Source organism: Pimephales promelas, chromosome 1 (assembly GCF_988280905.1).
Source record: "Pimephales promelas chromosome 1, fPimPro1.hap1.1, whole genome shotgun sequence".
Classification (NCBI taxonomy): Eukaryota; Metazoa; Chordata; class Actinopteri; order Cypriniformes; family Leuciscidae; genus Pimephales; species Pimephales promelas.
This window is the reverse complement of record NC_142769.1, coordinates 16,336,064-16,348,999: the sequence shown is the minus strand read 5'-3', so window position 1 is coordinate 16,348,999 and position 12,936 is coordinate 16,336,064. Positions and strand designations below refer to the sequence as shown.

Below are 12,936 nucleotides of genomic sequence, written 5' to 3'. Positions count from 1 at the left end.
AACTACCTGTACTGGAGTGGCTGTATGGGCCACAGACTGAATTTTAACCGGGTAAAGCAAGGGAGATGGACATGGTGGTGCGTCAAAAGTCGTTGTTTTTGTGGCAAAGCTGCTGTCAGAAGACAGCGGGACCCCCTTATCTTCAGCTGCCACTGAAGTACTGCTGAGAAATTAGGGAGGAAGTTACACTTTATTTCCATGAAAATAGAACAAAAGTTATTTTCCAAACATTCACTATTTAGAAAGACTCAAATTGTGCTGTACGTTTTGAGATCTGGCTCCAGTTGGACTTCTGGCTCAAAATGGACATCTGTAACAGTTACCTCTTGTTTTCTTTTTGACGGCTGCTCTAGCAATTCTCAAAAGTGAGGGAGAAAAAAAAGGATAATTACACCAGCTCTACAGAGGAAAGATTTACCATAATGCACCCATCTAAGCTTTTAACTTACCAGGTAGTTTATATGAATATTGTGAGAGGACACTAGCCTCAAAGCTGGCCTCAGAAGCTGGCTCAAATGAGAGAGGAGCCATTGGAGAGACAAAGTCAAGAGCCTATTAAATGTTACAGAAAGCAGATAATTCTCATTCAAAAAGTCAGAACATTGATGAAAATGCACCAAACGTGACTTCTGTATGAACACTTCTTTGTCTTCTCTGAAACTTTGCTTTGTCCAGATGTTACACAAAGTAAACTGTATGACCAGTGAACCTAAATGGCTAAACTGGCAGCATAGATTTAAAAGCAGACTTCACTTACATGATCCCCTACAAGAAAAGAGGTCAGGGGTGTGTTTTTCAAACACACTGCCCACTTGTTCTCCCAGTCCTCCTCTATTCTTCTAATAGAGACCTTGATCTCGGGTGCATGCTCTTTAATCAGTTTCCGCCTGGAAAGATTACAATTTTAAAGAAAAAGTCAGTAAATCGTACCATCTAAACACCTGACCACATTCATTGTTCCTTCACATACCATTACACTCAGGTTACTGTGAACCCAGAAGGTATAGCCACAGATTTAAATTGTCAACACATGAATCAAATTAGACATTGACCAATCAGAGATGACTGGTGTCACTGGTGACAATGACTTTCTAAATTAAATGAAACCAGGGGCCTCATGTATAAAACTTTGCGTAGATTTCATCCTTAAAGTGTGCGTATGCACATGTAGACTTGGAATTAAAGCCTCTTGTGGTTCCCCGTTATTATTCAATTTACGGGACCGGACACCAGTTATCTTGCCAAGAAAGTTTTATTATATATTATATATATGTCAGGAGAGAAACTTCATGATGTTGTGTTCATGCCTGGTCTATGCGTTTCTCCATGTATCTCTACCCTCTCACCTGGTCATGCCTACATGTTTCTCTAAGGGTGGTACAATGTGACATTGAGTTTTATACATCACACAGTCTTACAGCTTCCTTGTAAGGTAACAAACATGTTGCTCTGAGCTTCTCAACTTAGAACGTATATGTCATACGTGCGCTTCTTTCCTTGTTATGTACATCTGTGGTACACTTGCATCAGTGGAAACATTTATGCTGAGTGAACATGTTACATTGCACACATACCTCTCTAAGCAATATATAGCTTTCCCCTGACATATGTTCTTTTCATGCATTCAAACTTGAAACTCCATAGGATAATACAGTGATTATGAAAACTAATAAAGAATAATAATACAGATACATAATATTTAATAATGAAATAATATTAAAAGATGAAATTTTAGTCTTCACACATAAGGCAGAATTAGCATACGCACAAAAGTTTTCAGATTTATAAAACCGTTCGTACGCCAGAACCTGCGCAGAATTCAATTTATAAATCCCAGTCAGCGGGAGATTGTGCGCACGTGCGTCTCCTTCCCGAAATAACCATATATGGAGATTACAACTCCTAGTTTAAATATGCATATCCTCATCTGCATATGATTATTCATCCACGTGATACCAAGTTTAATGGTACAAAACGTTAGGAAAATATGAAACGTGGATGTGCCGTCACATTACAAACATTTTTTTTTTTAGTAGCCTATAGCATTGCCTTGTTTTTGAATGAATAAATCAAATAGTGTTAAATACATTTCAGTGAAAGTTTTTCTCAATCTTTTCCACTGGCCAAATAGTATTTTTAATTGATTTATATTTTAATGGAAACAGATAGACATGGTTGTGCATTATTTGCACGAAACAATTTTCTCAGACAATCGGCTATTATCATGATTATCAATTATCTCTAGTTAAAACATTAAAACACAGCATGCCAGAAGAAAAATGTTGACGAAATGTTGAAGAAAAATGAATGACAAATATGTCTATTTCTGTTTATTGAATATAATTTTTTTTGTAACTTCTCAGTAATTATTTCATGTAGGCTAGTTTAAGTGTTTAACTCCCTTAATGAGAATGGCATATTTAATCTAAACGTTTATATCAGAAGTACATAGTTTAAATCATTCTTTTATTTATTTAAACTGTTATTGAGAACATGCACTCTATTTATGATTCGGACTCATGATGAAGATTTACGGTTTTACTCCATCTGCCGATAGATTATAAGGCTAGCCTATGTGCGTCAGTTTCACTAAACGACCCAACGCATGGTCATTTAAGAAGGGATGGATGTTTGCTTCAAGTGATGATATAGGTTTGTGAAATTATATTTGAATTATATTTCTGTAGATGTATAATTTTCTTTAGATTCTCTGTCTAATAGCCTAGTGAGCAAAAAGACATTGACTCCAGCTCACCAACGGTGTCGCCAAAACGCATACTCTTCTAAAAGAGTGCGTACGCACGGTCAAGAGCATCCTTACGGTGCGCACTTACTTACGCCAAGTTTATTTTTTATAAATCCCGATATGTGCGTGGAAAAATGCATACGCATATTTATATGCCCATTTTGTGCGTACGCAACGGTTATGCATCAGGCCCCAGGTGTTTTTTTTTTTAGAACATTTAACAAACCACTTTAAGACTAATCCAGACACAAGGTCAATCATTTAAATCACATTAAAGGACACATAACTTGATTATTAATGTTCAAGAGCACGTTTAATTGTACCTGATAAGCTTGAGGTTTTCTTTTGAGCGGCTGAAAAGCAAGGCCTTCTCCAGAAGTTCTTTGTGTTGAAGCTGTACACTCTGTCCTCCAATTTTCTCTCTCTCCTCATTAAGGACATGTAATCCCTCATTTAGAAGCTCCAGCAAAGGGACGATGACAGGCTGCCCTCCTTCATACAGGCTACCAAAACTAGACTATGGACACAAAACTTACTGTAACAATTTTAAACACCAAAATAAAAATGCTGATCTATTGAGATTTTAGGAAATGCATCAAGTGTTCACTCAACTTGTGAAAATGTATGCGTTTTATGTTTAAGTTTTCCTTTTCTGCCGGTAGATCTCACCTGGTGGGATAATTGCTCCATGCTTTCACGAAGAACTGCAGGCAACTTCACACTCAGGTTCTGCCCACCCAAGATGTACTGGTCCACCTGTCCATGGATCACACACTCCAAAACTTTTCGTTCTCCTTCAAGGGTGGATAAGACTCTGTCTGTCTCATTCCAAAGGCCTCGCACCTAAGAATGTAATTTACATACACATACATATATATATGTATATATAACATATTAGTACTGAAAATTTCAGTAGTCAAGAGATTTCAGAAGAAGAAATTGAAGTGAACATGTGGTGCAAACCTTTCGATTTTTTGCAATAATGTCTTCCTTTAAATCTGTGTTACAGTCATGTTTTCTACAAACAAGAAACATTGTTTTTAGTGAAGTGGAAATGTTCATTGCAATTTACTTCAACAAAGCTTTAAAATCTATCTATATATATATATATATATATATATATATATATTAGAGATTTACTTAAGCAAATGATCATATTTGCCATCCTCTGCATCAAGGTCCCTCAAAGACTTTTCCAAACCTCTGAAAACAAAACAAAACCACCTTGGTTACGCATGTTACCCTGGTTTCCTGAGTAGCGAATGAGACCCTGCAAAAGTAGTTGACGCTATGAGAACTGCCTCAGTTGTGCCGATTGTCTGAAGCCCGTAAAGAAATCTTGTGTCTTCATATAAGAACACACCCATGGCATCAATCCTCAGATTTTGATGAAGAAAGCTTACAATATTTGTCCTTTTCTGCTGCTATGTATAAGAAACAAGACACCACATGGCAAACCTTATCTTATCCATTTATTTATGGTCTTGGAGTCTCTACCAATGAGCTGATGAATTGAATCAGGTGTGCTTGATTAGAAAGAGTTTGAAAATGTGTAGTGTTGGTTTGGCTGCATCCAAAATCACATACTTCCCTACTATATAGTAGGTGAAGTACAGTATGTGACAGAAGTAGTATATCCTCCAAATTCACAAGTATTCGTAGTACTAAGAGTAGGCAAACAGTACCCAAGATGACCAACTTCCGGCGAGATTCTTTGATGGACACTTTAAAATCCCATGAGGCCACATGAGAGGATTTATGAATGGCAGTGAAGCAATTCACCTTTGGTTAAGCCCTGCCCCCCTTAGTTACTGTTGCTACATCCGTCAAACTTCATCTGCGCTCTGCATGGCTTATGCTGTAACAGCTCTTCCTGCTGAAATGTTATCAAACTTTTATAAATCAGCAAATAAAGTGTCCGATAGAAGTAGGCAAAAGGGGCTGCAATATGCGTTCGAAGGCTATATTCAAGACATACAGGTGAAATGCAAGAAACAACAAGGCATCCAAATAGAGGCAAAAGCATAACATTACCCATCACAGTCAAAAAATGAACCACCACATTTCCTACTAATCGAGACGGAGGCTGTGACTAACAATATCAGGGAGCAACACTGTTCATGCAAAGCTGGGTAGGTCTCTATTCACTTCTATAATCGTTATTACAAAGCAAACGGACTACACGAGTACTGTATAACGTTGTATTTATTAGCAGCGTGTGCTAGCGTATCAACAACCGGTATAAGAACCGAAATCATAACCTAAAACATTATAAAACGGTCTAACTAGTATAACTTCACACTCACAGTAAGGTTAGAAGTAAAAAAAGATGTGCTTGTTGATCTTTGGGGGTGTAGCTGACTGAGGACATCCATACAGTTTAATCCAAACACGACACTTGTCACTGTCAGGATTTTACTTTGGTTTTGGGAAGGGAAAAAAACGGACAACCCCCTCCTACCTCTCTGGGAAACGTGCATCTGTGTTGCAAATGCCCGAGGCACAACGTTTAACCATATTTTGGATAAAACTTCGACGGTAATAGCCTGCCGAGACCAAAAATATGAGACGCCCGTGTTGAAAGTCAATGGAGCGCTGTGAAAAACTGTCGGACCTCTGTGGGAGCTCGTTCTTGGCTGGGCTGCGATTGGTTAATCTACATTCTAGGGCGTGGCTTAGCCAAAGGTGAATTATGTAACTGACGCTGGTAGGTCACATGATAATGACAACATGGCAAATGTAGTACGTTCAGATTACATTCATACTATATAGAACATACTTTTTTTTTGCAGTCGTGAAGTAATTACTATTTTGAATAAGTACAGGTAAGAGTATGTAATTTATGCAAAAACGGAAAGCCCAGGGGTTTGTTCTTTGTACCTCTCTTAATACATCTGAGATTATTTGACCGATTCCATATCTTCCAATTATGATAACTGCTCCTTAGCCAATTTGGTTCTTCAAACAAATTTGCGGATTTGATTAAAATATCTGAATGAAGTTGTCTGAGATTACTGCGCGTTCTTGTGTTCATTGGAAAGGGCAGATATGACACTTGAAACCATAATCTGCAATTCAGCGACTGGCAGGCGGGAAGACAGCAACGTAATAACATCATATTAAAAAAGAAAAATGACACTCCTGATGAAAAACTAGAATTTCTGGACGTTTATAAGGAAACAGCCTAATGACCAATGCGACACAAGTTATAATAGATAAATGAAATGTACTTGGTTACATGATTGCCAACCATTCCCATTTTTCCCATAATAGCTGCAAATTAATGCACGGCTTAGACTAACTGTACTGCATGTAAGACTATTAAAATTAATAAAATTTTAGGTAATTATTCCCTTACGAATAAATCTCTCAATAAGTAAAAGTTTAGTTTAGTTTTATTGAAGTTGCATCTCATATCATATTTACATACAATGCAAGAGCAAAAACCTCAGGTCTCCCCTCCCATCCCGGCCAGCAGCAACTTAAGTGCCTATATCCATAGGTTAAGAACACACACAGACACACACACACACACGCACGCACGCACACACCCACACACATCATCACTAACAACAATAAATTTACTGTAAATTTAAAAAACTGCTCACAATGATTAAAAACAGTACATTACTGTGGCAAAATAAATTAGGCCTATCTACTGTTAAAGGGATACTCCACTTTTTTGGAAATACGCTCATTTTACAACTCCCCCAGAGTTAAACTGTTGAGTTTTACCTTTTTTGAATCCATTCAGCCGATCTCCGGTTCTGGCGGCACCACTTTTAGCATAGCTTAGCATACATCACTGAAGTGCACAAGACCAGTAGCATTTCTCTCAAAAAAATTACCAAAGTGTTTTGATATTTTTCTTTTTTAAAACTTGACTCTTCTATAGTTACATCGTGCACTTAGACAGACGGAAAATGTAAAGTGGCGATTTTCTAGGCTGATATGACTAGGAACTATACTCTCATTCCTGCGTAATAATCAAGACACTGCGTCATAACATTACGCATGCTGCACTCATGGTACGACAGGGAAGTTTCCTGATTATTACGCAGGAATGAGAGTATAGTTCCTAGTCATATCAGTCTAGAAAATCGCAACTTTACATTTTCCGTCTGGCTAAGTGCACGATGTAACTATAGAAGAGTCAAGTTTTAAATAGGAAAAATATCGAAACACTTTGGTATTTTTTTGAGAGAAATGCTACTGGTCTTGTGCACTTCAGTAATGTATGCTAAGCTATGCTAAAAGTGGTGCCGCCAGAACCGGAGATCGGCTGAATGGATTCAAAAAAAGGTAAAACTCAACAGTTTAACTCTGGGGGAGTTGTAAAATGAGCGCATTTCCAAAAAAAGTGGAGTATCCCTTTAAGAAGCCTAATAGCTTGATGAAAAAATGAGTCTCTAAGTCTACAAGTTTTTGCTTTCAAACTGCTGTAGCGCTTGCCAGAGGGAAGCCGCTGGAAAAGGTTACAGTTGGAGTGACTGGGGTCCTTGACAATCTTTTGGGCCTTCTTCTTGCACCTGTCCTGGTACAGGTCTGTTAAAGATGCAAGCTCACAGCCGCATATTTTCTGAGCAGTTTTGACCACTCTTTGTATTGCTCTGCGGCTGTTTGTAGTGAAGTTGTCATACCAGGAGGTGATGGCCCCTGTGAGGACACTCTCGATTGTGCCCCGATAGAATGCACAGAGAACATTGGGGGCCATGCCAAATTTCCTCAGACACCTAAGATGGAACAGGCGTTACTGGGCCTTCCCCACTATTCCTGTAGTGTGTAGGTCCCAGGTGAGGTTATTGGTGATGTTGATCCCAAGGAACTTAAAACTGCTCACCCTTTCCACAGCATTCCCCTGAATCATCAAAGGAGTCAGTTCAGCTCTCTTCTTCTTCCTGAGGTTCACCACCAGCTCTTTCGTTTTTGCCACATTTAGTGACAAATTGTTATCCTGACACCATTGTACCAGGTTCTCCACTTCCTCCCTGTACAACAACTCGTTATCACCTCTAATCAGGCCCACTACCGTGGTGTCATCAGCGTACTTGATAATGAGGTTAGACGAGTGTAATGGTGTGCAATCATATGTGTACAGTGAATAAAGAAGAGGACTTAGCACACAGCCTTGGGGTGCTCCGGTACTCACGGTTAGAGGAGCAGAGGTGATGGACCCCATCCTAACCACCTGACAGCAGTTGCTTAGGAAATCCAAGATGAGATTGCAGAGGTCAGATGGAAACCAAGGCTGCTGAGTTTTGTGACCAGTCTAGATGGAATTATTGTATAAAAATGCCGAACTATAGTCAATAAAAAGTATTCTGACATAAGAGTTTTCATTTTCCAGGTGCGTGAGTGTATTGTGGAGCACCGTAGATATAGGATCCTCTATGGATCTATTTTCTCGATAAGCAAACTGATGGTGATCCAAAGTTTTTGGGATAAGAGTGCTGATGTAATCTCTTATAAGCCGCTCAAAGCATTTGCTCACAATCGGAGTGAGGGCCACCCGGCCACAGGGCGCCAATCATTTAGACACATGATTTTGGTTTTCTTGGGAATTGGTACTATTACAGAGGATTTAAAGCAAGAGGGAAATACTGAGACGGTTGAAAATGTCCGCAAACACGCCTGCAAGTTGTGATTCACAAGTTCTAATCACCCGGCCAGGAATCCCAACCGGCCCAGCAGCTTTTCGAATGTTCACTCGTTCAAACACACGTCGCACATCACCCTCTGTGATGTAGAATGCCCTTGGTGTGTTATTGGTAGTGTTTGCACTGCTGGCGGGACTACTCTGGGGGTTCGTGTTGGTGGTTTCAAACCGGGCATAAAAAAGATTCGGCTCATCCGTCAATGTAGGCGAGACATTAGTTGTACAGCTAGGTCTTGCCCTGAGGTCCGACATGGAATGTATACCCTGCCATACCCTGCGTGAATCGTTTTCACTTTTTAAAAAAAAATACATGAATGAAAATAGCAATATACAACCTTTATTTTACCAGGAAAGAAGACTCACTGAGCTTAAAAATCTCTTTTTCAAGAGTGCCCTGGCCAAGATAGGCAGCCAAGTTAACAGACAATTTACATCAACACACAAACATAAACAAATCTCATTACAAAAATATAAATATAAAAATGCATCTGGTTACAAACATTTACACACGATTAATTTACTCAGATGATTATCTAAATTGACCACAAGATACTAAATCTTTTAACTTCATCTCAGTCCGGAGAAGATTCCAATCCGATGCTGCAGCATATTTAAAAGGTTTGGCAAAAGGCACACACAAATTGTAGGTCGATTTAGAATGTAATGAGATTTAAAATGTAAATAGTAATCCACCTGAACAATTTGGGCTCTTCCCTTTAAATAAGAACTAAACTACAAAAATAACAGTTTCCAATAGTCCTGATCTAAGTCTTTTTAGTAACACATCATGATCCACAGAGTCAAATGCCTTTGATAAGTCAATATAAAGACATGCACAATGTTTCTTATCATCCAAGGACTCCACTATATCATTTAAGACTTTTAAAACAGCTGTACACGTACTGTACTGTAGCCTTTACAAAAGCCAGATACATGAGTATACAAAATATTATGAGTATTTAAATACTGTGTGAATTGCTCAATTACAATTTTTTTCCAACATTTTCGAGATAATACAAAGTTTAGATATAGGTCCATAATTGTCCATTAGAGAAGGACCACCCTCTTTAGACAAAGAAATAATGAATGCGGACTTACAGATCCGTGGAATTTTGTTGGTTAATAAAGAAAGGTTAAACAAATAGTCAGTCAGGGAGAAATAAGAACAGCCGCTAGTTCTAAAAACAAAGGGGCAATATGATCAGGACCTGGGGCCTCATTTATAAACATTGCGTACGCACAAAAGAAGGCGTACTCCGCTCTCTACGCAATAGTTGGTATTTATAAAAAGCAAACTTGACTGTAAAATGTGCGGTCCTTCACGCAAGCTCTCTGACCCAGGCATACGCACAAAAACGGGTGAAATGAGAAATGGCAACACCGTCGGCAGTTGAAAAAAACACGTGAAAGTGTGTGAAACTGTAGACTGTTGTGTAAAATTAATGGCAATACTGCCTCTCATAAATAACATGAAGACTTCACAAAGCAAGTCTTACAATTAACAGCCTACACGAACACCCGTTTGATCGATCTGCAACAGAAACGCAAATAAACACATATTTCCAAAAAGAAGTGTGAAATATGTTCTGCAATAATATTAGCATGTTATACAATTCATCCTCATAAATAAGATGGTAAACAGAACGACATAATGAATAAAACTGATATTCTCGCCAATATGTCCGTCTAACGGAGCAGATATAGCAATTAGATAGTCAGTCAGATAGATAGATTAGGGAGATATATAGATAGATCGATAAATAGATAGATGTATTATTTGTCCACTGGGGAAAGTTGTTTTCATAGTAAAAATGTCTATCAGCTACGGAATCATGGTATTCATGCATATGAGTTTGTTTTATTTTTGATGACGTCTCAACTATTCAGAAAGCTGCAAGAAATTGCATTTACGCTGAACTATTTCCCATTTCCAAGTAGATTATAACCGACATCCGTAGCTTGTCAGATGCAGAATTAAATGGATGGAAATAAATTGCCCCATCACAATGCGTAATGACGCACAATAGCTGATATAGCACTCTTAGAAGATGTGGCGATTAAATGGAAGGATTCGGAGTGAACACATCATCTTCACAACAAAATATATTATTTATTCAGTAATTTCCTCATTGTGCAGTTTATTTCAGTTAGGACAGTCTTGATTTCGCCAAACTCCTTGGCCACCTCTCTAATTGAATTAATGACTATATGCTTTTTTTGCCTCGACTTCGATGTCCGACCATTTCTTTTTTATTTCGGCCACAGTCCGATGTTGTGAGGCTGCAGCATTTACGGCGATGAATATTAACTTGTGGGCATTTCACGGACTATTTATGGGCAACTATGGGCGTGACAAGAAGCCGCAAAAGCTGAGCTACATTTAGAATTGAGTGTGATTTATGAAGGGAAAAATGCGAAGGATGTGCGTGCGCACGGTTTTATAAATCCAAATATTTCTGTGCGTACGCAAGTCCTATGTTTCATCCGTACGCCACTTCTGACGCAAATCCTACGCAAAGTTTTATAAAAGAGGCCCCTGGTGATTTATTTACATCTAGTTCTTTTAAAGCAGAACAGACATCGGAGCAAATAATTTGCTTAAAAGCAAAATTTACTTTGTCATAGACTACGCTCTGCTTCGAGGAAATCTAAGTTAATATAAACTATAACTGTGTAAAAAACATTAAGCTTTTTTGTGCAAGCATTAAATGCAGCATCAAATTATTAAATTCTGCCTGAAGTGTCACTCCCTTGGTCAAAATCAAGGGTTTGAGGGTCTGTCCAACTAAACTTCCCTCATCCACTTAATGAAGTTGAACACGCTTCAAAATGGCAGTGGGGATTCCACTGAGGGGTAATTTGAAAGTTTACATCTAAAAGTTAAGTAAAACAGCCCAGAAACGAGGTTGGTAAACAATGCTTTATACCACAGTGCCATGCTTGAGTGGCTGCCATTAAGCAAGCCCATCCCACAGCACAGTAAGATTTTGTTTTTAAAATAAGTCTCTTCTGCTCACAAAGGCTGCATTTACAGTATTTGATCCAAAATACAGCAAAAACAGTAATGTTGTGAAATATTTTTACAATTTAAAAATGACATTTCTATTTGAATATATATAAAATGCATTTGAATTTTCAGCATCATTAATCCGCCTCATTATTATTTTTACTAAATAAAAACAAAGTAATTACTTCTATTGTAATTTCACAAAAATTGAGAAGGAAAAAAAATGTATAATACCAATCATTTAATCATTTTATTTTACATTAAAACTATAAAATTACAATACTAATATTTATGGCTGTCTTACTTTTTTCATTTTTAAACATTAAACCATCTAACTTTATTTTGATAGAGCCCTTAAAGATTGTCTTTTGTTGATTTTGTTGGCACTTCTTCAAATCTTCAAGTCTCCAGTATGGATGTTAAAGCGACTAAAACTCAGAGCTCATGCAGAGATAGTTTGTCTGTAGCAGCATTTATTGTAAACTGACCCACTGCAAACACCAGCAGATAATGAGTTACTCATGGTTTTATTTCGATTGATTGCGCACCCCAGGCTGCTTGATTTCAAAAACTTCTCAATGACAGGATTGACCACGTCACAGAAAAACCCTGACAGAGAGACATAAATCACTTCCTAAAGAATAAGAAATCTGAGGATTGATGTAATGGGCACATCCTTATATGACGGCAATGACATAATTAGAGGCATTGTCAGTGCCATCAGCCAATGAATTGAGTGAACCGGTAACACTTTACAAAAAGGTTCGTTAGTTAACATTAGTTAACTACATTAGTTAATATGAAATAATAATGAATAGCACATATACAGCAATTGTTAATCTTTGTTAATGTTATTTTCAACATTTACTAACACTTGATTAAAATCTTGTTAACATTAGTTAATGCACCGTGAACTAACATGAACAAACAATGAACAGCTGTATTTTCATGAACTAACATTAACAAAGATGAACAAATGCAGTAACAAATGTATTGCTCATGGTTAGTGCATGTTAGTAAATACATTAACTAATGTTAACTAATGAACCTTATTGTAAAGTGTAACCAGTGAACCTATGAAAGGCAACTAATAATAAGTAAATTGTCTAATTATAAGATGCATTATCTTACAAAATAAGACTTCCTGTAATGTAACCGATTCAACTGATGTGCAGTGCCTCAAACCAGTGAATGGAGGAATGTGGCCACTCACTTAGCTCTTTTCTGATAGTCATGAATAAGACAGTCCTGCTCTGCGGTCACTCTCTGGAATTGTCTCTTCACCAGTTGAAATCTTTTCATCTCCAGCTCCTTTGAACTCGCTGGTACAGCTGCAGCCTCAGGGACCCACTTTTCATCTAATTGTTGATTTGACAAATGTAGAAAAATTATATCAATTTGAAAACATACCCTGAACATGATCATTTGATCCCTGGATAATAGAAAATGACGTCAATTTTTTCAAACCCAAATGGACCCGAATGTAAAAAGCAGAGATGTCTGCACTGCCTGCAGCCCTAAACACCA

The 12,936-nt window shown here is 37.8% G+C and overlaps 1 protein-coding gene across 4 annotated transcripts in view; it reads right to left on the bottom strand.

The window, feature by feature from the left end:
* The window catches only part of haus6 (HAUS augmin-like complex, subunit 6), a 32,142-nt gene that overhangs the window by 2,246 nt on the left and 16,960 nt on the right, over positions 1–12,936 (bottom strand). The window contains exons 5-13 of one of the 4 annotated variants that reach the window (XM_039669785.2): positions 12,623–12,767; positions 3,887–3,949; positions 3,710–3,764; positions 3,416–3,589; positions 3,070–3,263; positions 758–887; positions 450–552; positions 265–358; positions 7–163 (exon numbers count right to left, since the gene is read on the bottom strand). In XM_039669785.2, the coding sequence (XP_039525719.2) occupies positions 7–163; positions 265–358; positions 450–552; positions 758–887; positions 3,070–3,263; positions 3,416–3,589; positions 3,710–3,764; positions 3,887–3,949; positions 12,623–12,767 (1,115 nt within the window). The remainder of the gene's footprint in view (positions 1–6; positions 164–264; positions 359–449; positions 553–757; positions 888–3,069; positions 3,264–3,415; positions 3,590–3,709; positions 3,765–3,886; positions 3,950–12,622; positions 12,768–12,936) is intronic. The other 3 variants (XM_039669786.2, XM_089128220.1, XM_089128223.1) reach the window with 3 other exon arrangements.